General features: G+C 44.7%; 1 protein-coding gene across 2 annotated transcripts in view; it reads left to right on the top strand.

Annotated features, from left to right (window-relative positions):
* The window catches only part of ptpn4a (protein tyrosine phosphatase non-receptor type 4a), a 43,857-nt gene extending 26,941 nt beyond the window's left edge, over positions 1–16,916 (top strand). Inside the window, exons 11-27 of one of the 2 annotated variants that reach the window (XM_040202573.2) lie at positions 1,601–1,664; positions 3,191–3,363; positions 4,515–4,583; positions 4,692–4,826; positions 5,404–5,565; positions 8,764–8,923; positions 9,259–9,342; positions 9,477–9,533; positions 9,936–10,092; positions 10,268–10,434; positions 10,546–10,636; positions 10,803–10,864; positions 11,683–11,829; positions 12,345–12,473; positions 13,707–13,855; positions 13,993–14,128; positions 14,217–16,916. In XM_040202573.2, the coding sequence (XP_040058507.2) occupies positions 1,601–1,664; positions 3,191–3,363; positions 4,515–4,583; positions 4,692–4,826; positions 5,404–5,565; positions 8,764–8,923; positions 9,259–9,342; positions 9,477–9,533; positions 9,936–10,092; positions 10,268–10,434; positions 10,546–10,636; positions 10,803–10,864; positions 11,683–11,829; positions 12,345–12,473; positions 13,707–13,855; positions 13,993–14,128; positions 14,217–14,606 (2,332 nt within the window). In that variant the 3' untranslated portion in view covers positions 14,607–16,916. Of the gene's footprint in view, positions 1–1,600; positions 1,665–3,190; positions 3,364–4,514; positions 4,584–4,688; positions 4,827–5,403; positions 5,566–8,763; positions 8,924–9,258; positions 9,343–9,476; positions 9,534–9,935; positions 10,093–10,267; positions 10,435–10,545; positions 10,637–10,802; positions 10,865–11,682; positions 11,830–12,344; positions 12,474–13,706; positions 13,856–13,992; positions 14,129–14,216 lie in introns of both variants that reach the window. The other variant, XM_078091241.1, reaches the window with a different exon arrangement.
* Positions 16,917–17,674: the final 758 nt, after the last annotated feature.

The raw sequence follows: 17,674 nt of genomic DNA, 5'->3' as shown, positions 1-17,674 counted from the left end.
ATCACTAACTCTGAAAGATAATTCCCTCCCGCGCAACATAGACCAAATGCACAGAGTAGCTGGTATATAGATCCTTGAGGACTGAATGGTCACTCAATGTCTAACACCGTCAGATGTTCCTAAAAAGATTAGTGTGTTTGCAGCATGAAGGTTTCTGTGTTTTTGGGCCCTTGTCTTATTTGGGGGCCAGACCATGACATTTTTTGTGTGAAGGCTTATTGGTGAGGGGGTGGATAAGTCTCCATTGAACCAATGCGAAACTGTGGTACAGTTTTTCCTGCGCGAGTGTCTCCACATCCAGTCAGCTGAGCTAAATTTAGTGGTGTCGACAACAGCTGTGCGCGACCACGTGTGAGAAAGGGAGAGCGACACAATAGTCCACAGTGTCTCTCCAACCTATGCTCACAGATTGTCTCCGCTCTGCATTGGCTCGAGTCCTGTTACATCTCCCGGTGTCCCTCCTCTCCGCTTGTCCTCGCTCCCACACGTGTAAAATAAATGGAACTGTACAGTAAGGCAGCGTCGAAAGACAAAGTGACGTTTTGCCTTTTCTTTCCTATTTGTGAAAAACAGCCTCAGAAATGAGCCACACTTGGATGCGTGACTCACATTCTGCCTTAGTGCGCGCGTGTGTTTGTCGATGCGAGAGTGTCTGAGTAAGTATGTAAAATATATTTAGCAGCGAGCGATGAGTCACAGCAGCAACAGAGCTGAAAGGATTATGTTGCTCTGCTGCGGCTCATCAGCAGACCTCGCAATTAGGTCTGATATTATTTTGTGGCGTTTCTGCCTCTTTGGACTTTTGGACGCGTGACTAGACATTCCGTCAATTGATTGACGAGATTGTCCTCGTTTGGTGTCTCCAGCGTGGTCGCACTCTCCCGCTCTGGTGGGAGCAGCAGCGGGTCGGAGGTTAAACGAACAGTTGGGATGTGACTCGTGTGTCAGCTTACTTGAGGAACAGGCGATTCATGGAGAAGGGTCCTTTGTTTTTCTATTTATTGGTTCCTAAAAAAGGAAGTTTTGAATGCAGTGTTTCCGTCTACATTGCCGGTTGTGAATGAATCAACTCGCTACAGAAAGAATCACAATGCTGTGACAAAACGTTCGTATTGACCTGAAAGCTGCGAAGAAAAGAAAGCTGATCTTTGTTTGGCTTTTGGAGCATTTGGTTTAATTTCTTGCTCTGACAATATGACAAGCAATCACACGAAACTTTCCTCTGTGTGCACACAATGGCATTTGAACAGTGTTAATTGATTATATTAAACTCACAAAGGCGGGGGACAAAATTCAATAAGGCTTTAAATCTGTACAAACAGTATTGATGATTTATATATACAATAGTCATTAAATATTGGCTGTACAAGGCCATTTCATTTTACACAATGATGTTAAAAAGCATTGATCATATCAAATATTAGGTATAGGTCTTGATAATATTAGTAGATTTTGTTACTGTGTACTTAATTGGCTATTGATAGTGTACCCACTAATGATACTTTATAAAGGACAATGACTGACTTTTATCAAAAGTGTAAAAACGTCACTTCAGTGTCCCGATACAGCTGATGGTCTCATTAATTTTTCCTTCTTCCAGGTTGAAAATAGTGAAAATCTCCTTCAAGTGCAAGCAATTCTTCATCCAGCTAAGAAGAGAGGCGGTAGGTGTGCGCGTCCACACCTGTACATCTCATAACCACCACCTCCCTCCCCACAAGTGTGACGTTTGAAGAGATTACTTACGTGTGTTTGTGTGTCTGTATGTGTGTGTAATCAGTGTGAGATCAACCTCCTGCTGACTGTGCCCTCGTTGACTTGCACCCCCCCCCCGTTTACTTCTTCATAATTTAACTATCGTATAGAAAACTAACCTGTCTGCACAACTGTGTGTTAAAAACAAAAACAAAATACAATTCTGTTACTCTTCCATTTCCTGTCCCTTCCACCTCCCTGAATGCATCTGGAGAGCCTTGAACTTAAATGTGTGTTACGCTAACGTATTTAAATAAATGCCCTGAACAGCATCGCGAGTGTGATTCCAAAAACCTGCGTTAAACTAAATATTGGTAGAGTTCAACAGATGAAATTGCTGGAAATTATGACACACTGAACGTTTAAGGAAATGATTGTAGTAACATTAGAAAGCGGAAAGTAACAAAGTCCCAGCTGAGCTCGTTAGCTAAAAGTAATGAACAAACCGTTAGCTAACAGTTGTGGATAAACGGTTAAGCTAACATTAACTGTTTGACTGTTTATTCACTTATTTGACTAAACGGTAATCCGTTCTGGAAAAACAGTTGTTAAATAAGGGAAGACACTGTTAAATGGTTAGCGAACCGTTATTTAGAAACAGTTCGTTAACAGTTATGGATAAATAGTTGAAATAGTAAGCTAACGTTAACCGGTTGACTGATTATTCACTTATTTGACTAAACAGTTAGCTGACCGTTAGGAAAATACAGTTGTTTAATAAGGGAAGAAACAGTTAAATGGTTAGCTAACAGTTATTTAGAAACCGTTAGTTAACAGTTATGGATAAATAGTTGAAATAGTAAGCTAACGTTAACCGGTTGACTGATTATTCACTTATTTGACTAAACAGTTAGCTGACCGTTAGGAAAATACAGTTGTTTAATAAGGGAAGAAACAGTTAAATGGTGAGCTAACAGTTATTTAGAAACAGTTAGTTAACAGTTATGGATAAATAGTTGAAATAGTAAGCTAACGTTAACCGGTTGACTGATTATTCACTTATTTGACTAAACAGTTAGCTGACCGTTAGGAAAATACAGTTGTTTAATAAGGGAAGAAACAGTTAAATGGTTAGCTAACAGTTATTTAGAAACAGTTAATTAACAGTTATGGATAAATAGTTGGTTTAAAAAGGGGATAAACAGTTAGCGGGTTACCTAACAGTTATGGATAAACTGTTGAAAGTTAGTTGATCAACTGGATGAACATTTGTTAATTAAAGGCAAAAACAGGTAACTGTTATCTATGAACAGTTTAAACCGTTAGCTAAGTTAACAGTTAAAATAAGTGGAAACTGTTAGCCACACGCGTCTTTATTGTACCATTCTTACGTTAAGCCTACTGTTGGATTCAGATGAACCGAATCCCGGTCACCCGCCGTCACTTCACATACTAAATACCCATTAACCTCTTTACTCTCCCTCCCTGCACACAGACCGAGACCCGGGAAACACTGCTGGGCTTCAACATGGTGAACTATCGGGCTTGTAAAAACCTGTGGAAGGCCTGCGTGGAGCACCACACGTTCTTCAGGCTGGATCGGCCCATCCCACCACAGAAGAACTTCTTCGCTCACTACTTCACCCTGGGATCAAAGTTCAGATACTGGTCAGGACAAAGATGCCACAGGCAGAGAATACATATATGATGTCATATATCCACAGAGTGAGACAGTGAATTTCCCAAAAGTAATTTCCTATCGGCCAGACTTTGACAGATTGGCTTGTAAACACACACACACACACACACACACACACACATAAATGTGCTCTGTCTACATTTCAACTCTGAATGACTCTCAGTAAACAGACTCGCATGTTTATTTGGAGGTCGATGCAGTTGTTTTCCCTTTGGGTTAAGAGGCAGAAACAGTCAGCGTGGTTACATGGATTCGAATAACTGGCTTAGTCGGACTGAAATCGAATTATCCGTTTCATGTAAACACCTTTTGTCTGACTATGTGCGGTCTGACTACGATCCGACTAACACCCCTGGATAACTTGATCCGATCCAGTTGATAGGTCGACTATTGGCGTCTTATCTCCGTTATCAAATCAGCCAATAGCGCCATTCGCATTCGCTGTACTCTTATTAACATCATGCAAAAATAGTAGAGGGATGTAGCTTCACCTTGCTCTCCGTTCGCCATCTTTTCCGTAATGTTGTTGTTGTTGTTGTTGGTAGTGGTGAAGAGGTCAAGCGGAAATGGCTGCATCACAACTAGTTGTAATGAAAACATATATTTTTGGGGGTATTTGAAGTTGGAAAGTGGGACTTAATGATCAAAATAAAGCCTTTAATATTTTACTCTGTGATGTAGTTTATCTTGGTTGGCTTCTCTATGAAATGAGAGTGAGAGGTGACCTGATGTTTTGAGGTCTTGTGATGCATTATTGAGCAGCAGTGATCCAACCCCAGCATGCTTTGCTCTGATGTTCGGCTTGACTGTCTTTTCGCTTCGTGGACTGACTTTCCTGCATGATCCACCTTTTTGAATTCAAAATTTGTGTTATTAACAGTGGTAAACATATGATAAAATTTCCATATTCTATCCGTTGTACTTGTTACCGGCTGGCCCACGGCGTTCAACTGTTAATGCCGTTGTTATTTTTACTAGTTTGTAAGATTTAATTGTAATGCAGGTTCGTTTCTGGGGAAAGGAAAAGCCACCGTGGCTTCTTGTATCATTTTGTTTGACCTTGCTGGCTCATTACAGTAAAAGTCGCAGTCCACTGAGTTTTTGTTGTATCTGTCTCCAGCGGCCGGACGGAGGTGCAGTCGGTGCAGTATGGAAAAGATAAAGGCATCAAGGACAGAGTATTTGCCAGGTAATAGACATCTTTCTCGATCAGTTCAAGGATCTACAGGAGCTTGTTTTTTTTTAATTGTTGTTTGTATTGGGTGCACAACCGTTATGAACGTCTTGTTCTAAGCAGATCACCCAGCAAGCCATTGGCCAGGAAGCTGGTGGGCGGAACTGACTGGGAGTCAGTCAGCAGGAACAGCCTATCGGATGAGAGGCTGGAGACCCAGAGCCTGCCCACTCGCTCACCACCCGGGACTCCCACTCAGTGAGTCCCCGATTTAGCCTCGACGACAGAAATATTTTCAACACAGTGCTTTTACAGGAACTAAATTACTCAAGTCCGTAGTTTGTGTTAACTTGAAACCAGATCTGAAAAGTTGACCACTTGTTTAGTGTTAACTAGTGTTAGTCTGCCAGCTGCAGAAGACACTAAGGACATTTTATTTATTATTTTATATTTTCTACTTGAAATTGGAATAGGAATGTCCCCAAAGCCCAACTATGACCTCTGACCTCTGGCGGGATTGTTATTTCTTCCTGAGAACCCATCTAATTCTGCAGTTTGCATTCATAAAGCATTGTTTTAACTTTTAGATTCATGTGCCAATATTACATTGTTTCAGTGTTAAAACCCAGACAAGATTTAGCCTCAAGTCTTTTGTCTGATCAAAATGCTTCTGTGATTTTAATCTGAACCTCTATGAGCAGATCAGAGTAAGTCTCATGAACTAGACACCAGCTTTCTGTTGCCTTCAGTGTTTAAAAGGACACATTTTGGTCAATGCCAAGAATAAGTTTAGAGTTTGCCGTCTCAGCCCTTTGACGCTGTGTTTGTTTGTCAGGAACTCGCTGTTTGTGCAGGAGGGCACGCGGCTACGCCCCTCGTCCGTCGGCCACCTGGTCGACCACGTGATCCATGCTTCACCCAGCCTGCCTGTCTTCTCCTCCTCCAATCACAGATCAGCGTCGTCCACGCAGGCCAACAGCATCAGCCTGGACTCTCCGTGAGTCCCCAGTCTCACTTCTCTTTTCCTTCTCCTTTCTCCACGTGTTCTTTGCACACTTCCTTTAAAGACAGTGATACGGAAAACTAGCCAGCCTTTGACTTTGTGGAAGGCAAATGAGTTTCAATTTCAATGAACTGCCTCATGAATAATCCCCCACACCCTTTAATTTGGAAGTTTAATTATACTCAGCCGTGTCAGTGCCACTTTGTCTGACTGTGCTGCTGAGTCGGCTGGTCTTTTAAATGTCTGTCTGTGTGACTGTGGCTTCTCCAAACAGTTCACACCCTCTCCCAGTGTCACTTAGCCGGTCCCAGTGAAAGAGGAACCCTTTGAAAACCAGCCAGTAAAATGTGTTTATAGCGGGTAGCAGGGTGGAGAGGTTAGACAGGGCTGAAATAGGAATTAATGTGTGTGTGTTTTCCTCATGCACGCGTTATAAAATATCTGCCGTGTAAAGTTGTGGCTCTTGTATATACCTGAATATGTGTTACACAGTGTATGCAAAAGTATGTTCATACAGAGAAGATAACCAAGCATGTACACGCATTCGAGTGGAATCCCGAAATGCACATGTACCTAGAAATTACGGTATATGAAAACATTGCGTTACTGTCTCTGAATGTCCAGATGGATCTTTTTGCCGTACTGAGCTGGAAATGAGCCACGAGCGCGGGATGCACATATGTGCAGCGGATCGAGGCTGTAGGTGCGACGGGCTTTTTCCGTCGCCGCTATAGGAGTTTGTGCGTGCGTGCGTGTTTGTGTGAGAAAGTGAGCGAGAGGTGAGAGAATTCGGACGGAACATTTCTCAGCTGGAAATCTGAGCGGTTGAGTAACATTTCAGTGGCGCTTCCGCTGCCTACAAAGCTCCACACGCACAGAGCCGGTTGGCTCATCCGAGCCGAGCGATGACGTAATCACCTGCGCTCTCCTCCTCACACGATATCAACCCAGGTTATTTGATCTGTCTATTACGATAGTCATGAATGTTTTTAATACACACATAAGCTTCACTTTTTAAAGATGTGGAAATAAATCCTTCAGAGACTCAGATCTGAGGGTGAGCAGGACTTTCCTTATGGCAGATATAAGTATTCGGCTGCAAATATTTCAAATCTAGTTCCCTGGTTACGGTTTCAAAAAGTTGATTGTTGTTGAAATAAAAAATTCAGTGATCTTTTATCATCTCGTTTTGCTTTGGTGGCTCTGAATTTCCTTCAACCCCATTGTGATGACTTCTTAAAAGATTTCCAACCCAAATTCAGTTTGGTGTGGCGGAGCAATCAGTTCTAAATCTAATATAAAATAAACACCACCGCGCCTCAAATAGATTAGTCGGTGAGGATCTTAAAGAATCCTCTTACAATAACTGTGTTTTTTCAGGCCCATAATCCAAATTTCCCCATTGTGACTTCCCCCAAGATTTTCGTCCTATAAAAACCGAATTAGAGTCTGGTTTCTCTTCCAGAGGCCTCGGTTATACGCTGTGTCAGTTCCACTCATCAAAATACGACAAAACCATAACGCTCAGACACCCTCTCCATGGTGTTCTGTTTTTAGTTGAGCAGATTCAAAATTATCTGTTGGGCTGAACTACCACATCCCTCTGATGGTTTTTAAAATGCAGTGTGTAGGTTTTCTTGACAGCGTCGAGGAACCAAAGGTTATAATTGTATCGTACAACTGTGTAGTAACACAGCCCTGAAAGTCAAAAAATGAATCTTAATTTTGGTGGCTAGATTTAGTCTTCATCCTAATAGTTTTAGTCAACAAAAAGTCCTTAACTTAGTATTAGTTTGTCATAAACCATAATATGTATTACTTCAGCACAATTTTCATGTCCTTGTTCCATGACAAAGATTAAGGAAAGTGATGTAGTTCAGGTAAACTGAAATCCATTTCACACGTCACAGCAATGCAGGAGCCCGTTGTGTCCCCCACCCCCCCTCCCAGAGAGCTTGACCTGGTTTTGACCCACAATGCACGTTTGTTTCCGTGTGTGTATTTAAGACACTAAGTGGCCCCAGTTGCAGCAGCCAAAACAGAGTCTGCGCTCTTTGACTGGTGCTCCCGTCCCACGAGTGCCTGCTCAGAGACGCACACTCACGCAGGCATGCGTGCGCACACGCACACAGACACGCACACGCCTGCAGACTCAAGTGACTTGCTTTTAGCCGCCAGAGAGTGAGCCGGGATTCCTCTGAAAGCCTTACCTGACTGCGTTGTCCATTTCATCGCATTCACCGACTGCCTTCTACTGTCTGGGTGATGGGGGGGGGTCCCTCGGGTCCCTCGGGTCCCTCCCTGTTGCAGCCCTTTTATTGAGGTTAATGCATTATGACTAACAAAGTGCTATTAAGCCTCTCTCTCTGGCAATATCTCTCTGTCTCTCCCCCCGCTTATCTGTTTTTCTGCCATTGTCTCCTTTTCTTTTGCTCCAGCTCGTTAACCAGAAGCATGATCTTTAGCTCGACCATTAAGGCTGGCACATGCGTCTGCGTCGTTGCGTCAACGCACTCGTTTCGATTCATGGTTCTAAAAGTCTTCCGTGTGTTGCAGAGCAATTCACCGCCAGAACAACAGGCGGAGTAACATGTTTTTGTTGAAGACGACCTAGAGAGTCACGTCTATTTATTTATTTATCATAGACTTTATCGCCCCGTGCATCGCCACTGCTGCTTTTCATCGCGGACACATTTGTCCCGTATTTTCCTCCACAACTTTGTGCACCTCTCGACCGGCAAACCGACGTTTGTGGAGATCTCCCTCCGTGACGGCTTGTATAAGCGGTCATATTTACGCATTTCTTCCGACAAAGGTTCTTCAATCAGATCCGTTCTCTCGAAAACATTCTTCGTTTTAATAATGGCGGTATCGGGCTATGAAAGCGGAAATGTGAGAAATGTGTAGTTAGCAGACCAATCACTTTCGACGCAAACCTAGAAAAATGTGTCGACGCACGCAAGCACGCAAGGAGGTGTGACAAGGCACGCAAGGGACACGCAAGGGGCTCTTGCGTCGGTCTGAAAACGCAGAAGCATAAACTAGGCTTTAGTCTTTGCTTTTACATGTCTGCGTGTTTTTGTCTTTGGTTTTTCGCCATTTTAAAGCACCATCATGTGGTTTCATCAAAGCTTTGGGATTCATTTAGAATTTGACGGTTGTAATCAAGTGAGACTCGACACCTCCCTCCAGGTCTCCAGAGGGGCTGGACGGCCAACCGCCAGCTCTGCCCCCCAAGCAGCTGAGCAGGAAGACGTTGAGCCAGATCATCCAGGCCCACTCGCAGCAGAGCCTCCTGGACAACCACCTCAATGAGATGTACGATGTCCCCGTCAACGCCGACAAGACCACGGTCAGTATGTCCAAGCAACACTGATACATACGTTAAAATGCCGTTAATGAAAGGTCATCTACATTGTGAGGTGGTTCTAAGTATATTTTTCATTAAGGAATGTCATTAGCAATGGAAATAAATTACAACCTAAGCCGCCTTCAAGCGGTTATTTATAGATATTTTTGTGTCGCTTTAAGTCTTTTATTCAAGATGCGAAGTGAAAATTCTACTCTTAATTCCAGAGTAGAAAAGGTGGAAATAGTGTTGGAGCTGCAGCAGTCCAGTCACCCAGAGGTGGAAGGTCGGGAGGAAAGTAGAATGCAAGTTTTATTAATCTGCGTCCCACTTTGCAGCTGAATGGAGTTGTTCCTCATGACAATCTGGTCCTGATCAAGATGAGACCTGACGAACACGGACGTTTTGGCTTCAATGTCAAGGTGAGAGATGAGACAAGTTTGAAAAAAAAGTCTGTTCACTGTCCCGTCACATACACAGTATGTGTGCGTCATCAACAATCGCAACAATGCCCCTTACTCACGCTGTTCACTCGGTCTTGCCCCGTCGTGTCCAGGGTGGGGCCGACCAGAAGATGCCCATCATTGTGTCGCGGGTGGCTCCTGGAACTTCAGTAAGTCAACACTCTAAAACCAACAGTGTGTTCTAATTAGTCCAGAATGTAGCACGCAGTTTGTCGAGGACACAGAAAATCTCAAGTGTGCATCAGACCGGTCTACCCAGGTTGTTGTATCCAAGCATGCAGAAGCCCTGCAACACCACAGTATCAGGCATGTCTTTAATGCCATTTAATCACTAGATGCACTTCAGACAATCTGTACGGTAAGAAATAAACTGTGTGGGTTTAGAAGATGGATGGTGAATAAAACATGAGTTCCAAAGTCACGTTGTGAGCGCGCTACTGCCGTAGAGGACGAGACAAAAGGCACCAATGTCCATTTGATTATGAAATGCAACGTGTGGTTATCTGCCCCCCCCCCCCCCCCCCCCCCCCCCCCCCCCCCTCCTCCTTCAGGCCGACCTGTGTGTGCCTCGCCTTAACGAGGGAGACCAGGTAGTCTTAATTAATGGACGGGACATCTCTGACCACACCCATGACCAGGTGGTCATGTTCATCAAAGCCAGCTGCGAGAGTCATTCCGGAGAGCTCATCCTATTGGTCAGACCAAATGGTAAGTTGTCCCCATTGGTTGGATCTTTCACAGTTCAACTTGAGATGCGTCACCTTAAGAGGTCCTTTTAAATCGATGCTGTCCCATCAAAGCAATCCACAGTGTGAACAGGTCGCCATTTCATACGCTGTGTGTCCATACATGAGGTGACATATTTCCTCTCTGTCCCACTCAGCCATCTATGACGTGGTGGAGGAGAAGGTGGACTCCGAGCCAGACTTTCAGTACATCCCTGAGAAGTGCCCTCAGGACCCCGCCCAGCTAGACCAGCATGCTTTGAGGGACTCCATGGTCACGCTGAAGGAAGGCCTGAGCAGTGGAGCCATACTCGCTCAGTTCGATGTAAGATAAGATAAAAACACAAACGTAAACATGTGCATACATGCTTCCACAGACACATTGAAATTGTCCTTCATGTTCATTTGACATGAATTTGTGTTCCTTTCCTTGCAGCAACTGTACAGGAAGAGGCCCGGGATGACCATGCTGTGTGCCAAATTACCTCAGAACGTTTCCAAAAATCGCTACAGAGACATCTCTCCTTGTACGTGACTGTCTGCACGTTTGTTCACACATGAACCGACTTCACTGATGCTCTCTCCCGCGACCCCCGTGTTCGCCTCCCCCCACCTGAAATATGTTCTTTCAATGCTTGTCAATTGTCTTTCTGTAATCCCCCCTTTCTTTCTTTCTTCTCTCCCTCTCTGCAGATGATGCCACGCGGGTTATTCTGAAAAGCACAGATGACTACATCAATGCAAATTACATCAATGTGAGTTTGTTGCTGTGTTATCCTGCTGCCGGTATCTGAGCCGCGGTGGGTGGTCTGTTCGGCTAACCATCAAAACACATGTTGGAACACTTTGGTCGCCTTAACTGGTGAACGAATTAACCGCATGAGCTTTAAAAGCCAGTAACATTGTGAGTTCTTCTTTTGCTCGGTAGCTCATGCATGTTATTGAAGCCCCATTCAGATATACCTTAATCGTTGTTCCCTAAATGCCCTGTTATGGGTGCGCCTGGACATGTGTGGTGGCAAAGCAAACGCCGATGAGTTGGAAGGCAATGATGCGGCCGAACAAAGATGTGTTCATTTTTCTCACATGCTGCACCAAAGAAACTTGTTTCACATCTTAATGATTGTTTATCTCTACGGCCTAATTAATGATCAGCGTGAAGGACACCCGCCCCCGCTTCTCACTCGTCTAATCAAGCCGTTAAATCCACTTCGAGTTTCTCATCAATGTCATCATTAATTGGATGTAACACATGCTGCTGCCTTTTGTCAAGCTGAGAGACAAGCAGTGTTAATAATCACAAGACGTTCGGTTTCACATTTAATTTCTATTCCTCTGTGAAGTTTTTGTTTTCTCTACAAGAATTAAAAAAACAAAAACATGAGGAATGTACAGCAGTGTACTTCTAAATATTTAGTATTGTTTAGTGGCATGTAATTCAATCTTTAGTGTCACTACAATGTCAGAGGCTGTAGAAATGTTTCTACCTCAAAACAACCTGAGAACATTTATCTCTCTGCACTTCGGAGAACGAGCTCTGAAGTGAAACCCTTGCAACTGAATATCTCTGCAGATGGAGATTCCAGCCTCGAGTCTTATAAACCGCTACATCGCGTGCCAGGGCCCGCTGCCCAACACCTGCCCCGACTTCTGGCAGATGACCTGGGAGCAGGGCTCGTCTATGGTGGTCATGCTGACTACGCAGGTCGAGAGGGGACGGGTACGTAGAGGAATTCTTCACAGACAAGGACTGGAAACCACATTTGAACTGCAGTATGTTGGACAGAAATGTGTTCAAACCAAATACCTTTGCTGTACATGTGGCATTGCTTTGAATTCCTCAAACCTGATAAACACATTTTTACCTGTTTTGTAGTGAAACATACATTATGAATATTTTAAAACTTAAGCAAATTGTGTCTTGATTATGTGAATATTGTTAATTCAAAATGGAAAGCATGCATTGTTGCTTATTTAGAGTTTAGTAGCAAAACAAAAGACCTGCGTCAGAACATTTTAAAATCATACATGCCTTTTGTTTTTTTTAATGATTTCAGATGTATTCTATTTAAATGTTGTATGTCGGTGTTTTTAACTGACTAGATTCCTACCTTAAGTGATATGCTCTTCTGTGACGGACCATGACCTCTGACCCCAGACCTGAGAGTAACACTAGTGACATCTTAAGTGTATTAACTGTTCAGTTGTAAACCGAACTGGTGTCTGTGTTTAAAGGTGAAGTGTCACCAGTACTGGCCGAATCCAGGCAGCAGCGCCACCTACGGAGACTTTACAGTTACATGCCACAATGAAGAAGGCAACACTGCCTTCCTGGTCCGAGAGATGAGTCTCACAAACACACAGGTAACCACAAACACACGCACACATAAGAGAAACGGTGTCCAACAGAAAAGGACAGTGAGGTCTGAATCCAGAGGAGAGAACTGGAGCAGGATAGAGACGAGGCCAGAGGCATCACAGAGAAACAGCGCTGTGTCCAATCAAAGCCGGGGACCAGCGTCTCAGGAAGGATGAGCCTGCTGAGGACCCCGAGGAGGTGTGTTGCCATGGTGACCAGTGTGGGCTGTTCTTTTTCTGGCTCCCACAGTTGCATGCTGGCCACGTATTGGGATCTGGTTACCATGACAACCCAACCGCCCCAGTCGGTCACATCGCTCTCTGAAATAAAGCGCGAGGGAGAGAAAGCGCACCGGGCGAGGGAGGAACAGGGAGTGGGACGGTGGTAGTTAAAAGAGCACAGTTTCTTATCTTAATGTCGACAACTTTCGATGCTCACAGTCGTACTTCAGTTCATGACGCAACGCGGCGGTACAGAAGGAAAAAGCTGAATTGAACGTTAACTTTTAACGGATAATCGTGTGTCACTGCTGTTTTCTCATCAGGCGCTGCGGTCGGTGTGTTCCTGATTAGTTATCTGTGCGCTGCCCGTGCGTCGTGACCTTTTGGAATATATAGCTGTAGGAGGAGGCAATTAGCAGTCTCCTCTGCCTGTGATTGTTGCTATGGAGATAGATATGTTACCATGGCAAGGCAGTATGACAGAGGAAGACAGCGGTCTTCATCTCACTCCTTTTGTTTATACAATCTTTATTTTCTGAATGAACAAGACGTATGTTTAATTTCAGTTTTACAGCAGCAACAGAAAAATGTACATTTCTCTGGATGTTGCAGAGCTATAGAAAATATTGTGTTGTTTTTATTAAATGGGCAACCACAACAACAAAACGAATCCCCAAGTGCTCCAGCAGAGTGGAAGAAATAAAACCACCGTTTGTTATTCACACCGCCGCTTCAGAGCGCATTCAATTACACAAACAGGATGCTGTGCGGTGAGCTCAGTGGAACATGCTAGGAGGTCGCCCACATGAAATACAATAACCTGCTCGGGGTTCAGAGGATGGGTGATCTGATCAATTCATTACTGAGTGAGCTTGGGTCACGACTGAGGTGAGAGCGGATGCCCTCAGTTTGTTTATGATTGTACATGTATCCAATTTACAATTTCTGAAAGGGACATGAAATTATGATGTGAAATCATTTGTGTGTGTGTGTGTGTGTGTGTGTGCGTGTGTTCAGAGTGAGCAGGAGAGAGAGCTCACCCAGATTCAGTACCTGGCATGGCCGGATCACGGCGTACCAGATGACTCCACCGACTTCCTGGACTTTGTGGCTCTGGTGCGAACCAAGCGTGCCGGACAGAACCAGCCGATGGTGGTGCACTGCAGGTATACCCCTCCCCCCCTCCCCCTACACACACACACACACAAACACACAGACACCCTGAATCATGCGGCTCAACGTTGATGTACAGGCAAACTGTACTCATTTCCACTCAATTCTCCGCGGGCCGTCCCGTTTACAGTGCGGGCATCGGCCGGACGGGGGTTCTGATCACCATGGAGACGGCGCTGTGTCTAATGGAGTGCGGCCAGCCGGTGTACCCTCTGGATATCGTCAGAACCATGCGAGACCAGAGGGCCATGATGATACAAACGCCGGTATGTGGACACCTCCCTTTGTCCGTCTCGCTGCTCTCATCCTCTTTGATCCGTCAGTCAACAACCTCTTTGTCCATCTCACCATCAGAGCCAGTACCGATTTGTGTGCGAGGCCATCCTGAAGGTCTTCGAGGAGGGCCTGGTCAAACCAGTCAAGACCGTCGTCTACCAGCTGAGAGAAAAGGTGGAGGAGGAGGAGGGACAGGTGGAGGAGGAGCAGCAGACTGCAGGGGAAGGAGCAGAGACTGCGGCGCCGGAGGACGTGGCTGTGGTGGAGTTGCTGGAAGGAGGTCTGGATGAAGAGGAGGAGGACGACGACGAAGAGGTGGAGGTGCTGGATGTGGGGGAAGTGACAGAAGACGGGGAGGAGGATGAAGATGAGGTGGAGGAGCCGAGCGTTGCGAGTGTCTCAAGCGTTCCAAGCATCGCGAGCGCCATCAGCGAGACCAGCGTGAACCCTGACGCTGACAACCCTTGACTTTTGACCTTTGGTTGTCATGGGGGTTGCCAGGAGGAGGCCAGGTGGGCCGGAGGAGAGAACAAAAGCACTGTTGCACTTTATGCTGACAAAAACAGAGAAATAAGACACGACACAAACAAACTTACGCGAAAGTCACGGACAAGCTCGACATTTAAAAAAAAGCAACCCAGCTGTGTTGAATAGGTACCGTTAGTGGATATTGTATGTTCAGGGTAAAGAAAAAAAGTCACAGAAAGAATCAAAAGTTAAGCGTACGAGAGAACAACACGTGGACGGGGAGTTGCTGTAGTGCCATAAGTACGAAGAGGAGGGGCCGGCCCCGTGGACGAAGGTCGCCTGGTCCCCTTCTGAGGCGAGTCTGCCAGACGGACCTGCCTTTTTTTTTTTTTTAATGTGTCCTTTTAGCTGATAAAGAGATATACCTTATCTTTTGTTCCTCAGAAAGAGTATTTATTGTGTTTTAGTTTGTGTCAAACCCTGTCCACTGAAGAAAAAAACAAAAAAAGACTTGTATGTTTGTTTGTATGAATCTAGAGCTTCATGCTTTCCTGATTAAATCCTAGGTAGTACAGTAGTGCGTTTCCTCTTCTAACTACTTTATTTCTTTTGCTTTTTGTGAAAAAAAAAAAGAACTGATTTAATTTATTGTACTTCTCAGCTCAGCTTTCTGGTCTAAATTTCTGTCCCACCCCCACACACACACACCTCCCACTAGAAGATTCTAACTCTCAACTGCGATCAATCTTTCTTAACAGATTTTTGCCACTTCTTTGGCGTGATGCGTTCGGGGCTGAGGTCAGTTCACGTCCTTATTTAAGCTCCTGCTTAAATCGAAGCCGGGGTCCCTGCTGAAGTGTCCTTGAGCCAGACACTACCCGCCAACCCCTCCGTGTGCGCGACGCTGTCAGCTTACCACGGCGGTATCACCAACAAGTCCTGTGAAAGTCGCTCTCGCAGTCAGCATTTTGTTTTTAGAATTGCTTCTTCTGGGCGGGGGGGGGGGCGGACTTTCAACGTGCCCCCTGCCGCCCCCCTTTTGCTTCACGTAAACGGGGAATAGACATTTTAACATCGCAGACGGGAGCAAACCCCGGACGGATGCAGTTGAGCTGCTGGCTCCTCGCTCCGTGTGACTCGGTAGTGGGCAGGGCCGGTTCAGAGGTCATTGATGCCTCCCCGATGGTACTTTGTTTGTATTTTCAAATCACAAAACGCTGCATCGAGTTGCCTGTTGAATCTTTTTCTGCCGAAGTGGCGTTTGAGCTGCCGTCGTACTTTACACCGTGCAGTGGAATGCAGTGTAGCCTCTTAGATGCCGGCTGCTTCAGTACCTGCCGTAAAAGCAAACAAAAACCTACTGCTGTGAGAGAGTGTGTGTGTGTGTGTGTGTGTGTGTGTGTGTGTGTGTGTGTGTGTGACTGTTCGCGTACGAGCTCTAAATCGAAAACAAGGAGCACTCTGTGGCTTTATGTCGCCACCACCTCAAATCAAATTAACGGCAAAGGCTTCTTGATAAAGTGGCATCAAAGACGAGTCCACCCCCCCTTCCCACCCCCCCCCCCCACACACACACACACACACGAGACTATACCATTTCAAACATGAAAATGAAACATGGACCCCTGCGGTGAATAATGAATAAATCTATTTCCCTCTGCACAAACTATCCAGTAACGAGCTGTTTGGGTTCAAAGTGTTTAGTTGTTGACGCGTCATTGGTACACTCGTTTGAGTGCGTTTAGGGTACTGATCAGAGGGAGTGTGGACCGGGGGGGTCATCATGTATTTATGTAGAGATGCAAACAGCCCAGATGGATAAGGACGGCGTTTAGTAGGAGGCTGAATGGCAAGTAGTGCTGAGGGGTAAAGACATGACGCATTGTTGAAATGAGTTGTTTTGAGGGGGGGATTTGACATCTTTTTTTCTTTTTTGGTTTAAAAATAAAGTATGTAGGGAACAAGATAAAAAGAACTCCTAACTACACAGTGCCACTTGTTAATTTTGTGTAAATAATACTAGACCATGTAAATACAATGTTGTATATGAAAAAAATCTTTAAAATAAAAGGGAAAATCGTTTGTGAGCAGAAAGATTTTGTTTTACTTTTGTTTTTTTCCTTTTCCCTTCTGGATGTGACACAATTGGTGTGTAATCTCAAGACTGCTATTTTAACATTTTTGTTTTGTTTGAAACGTTATCTATTACAGCGAGTGTATATACAACAAAACACAAACCATGAGAACTGTTTTACCGTATTATATCCTTGGTTAACCCCTTCCTGTGTCATAAAACCCTTTTTGTCCTCAGTTGCTTGTTTCTTTCTGCCATCGCGGTTCACAGGGATTCGTTTAAAAGCTCAAATGTGAACAATTTAAAGCTCGTCTGTCAAAGCAGAGCCCCTTGTGTTTCCACACTGGAAGTGAGGTTAGGCAATGAGCAGCGAGTAGATGGAAATGAAGGGGACACTTAAGGAAGCCAAAGCGCTTTAAAGAAAAAATTGGAAAGACGATTCTGAGTTGTGAGGAAGGTTGTCTGTAAAGACGATCTGCTAAATAAACCGCGTCATCTTGAAAGAGCGGTACGGGGCTTATTTTAAACCTCAAAACATTATTAAAGATAACAGTAAAAAAAAAAAATCAAATAACAATCATGACATTTTATTGCATTCCTTCACACACATTTACTTCAGATTTATTTAACACAAAGGTCCATATAGAAGGAAAAAGTAACTGAGCGGTTGCCACAAAATGAGACACTGGTTAATCCAGTCTTACAATCTTTTAATTCATATACCGATTGAAGAGAACAGGTGACTGTTCGGTTTACTGGCACCTATCCAATGCCGTCAAAAAGACCCTTAAAACATGAAAGTACTTGTTTGTTTGTAGAAACAATGTCTCTTTACGATGACCTCCGAACCCAAACGGGACCACGAGCTGGGCGCGTTTTCTAAACAGTTATTCCCAAACGAACCACGAGGGGGTGCTGCTGTTTAACGGTGGCGACGCGCTGTGGCTCAAATTCATAAATGTGAGGCGGATATCTTCAAACAGGATGCCAGCCA

The sequence above is a fragment of the Gasterosteus aculeatus genome, chromosome 16 (assembly GCF_964276395.1).
Source record: "Gasterosteus aculeatus chromosome 16, fGasAcu3.hap1.1, whole genome shotgun sequence".
NCBI classification, from domain to species: Eukaryota; Metazoa; Chordata; class Actinopteri; order Perciformes; family Gasterosteidae; genus Gasterosteus; species Gasterosteus aculeatus.
The sequence above is the reverse complement of the archived record's forward strand: the minus strand, read 5'-3'. Positions and strand labels throughout refer to the sequence as shown.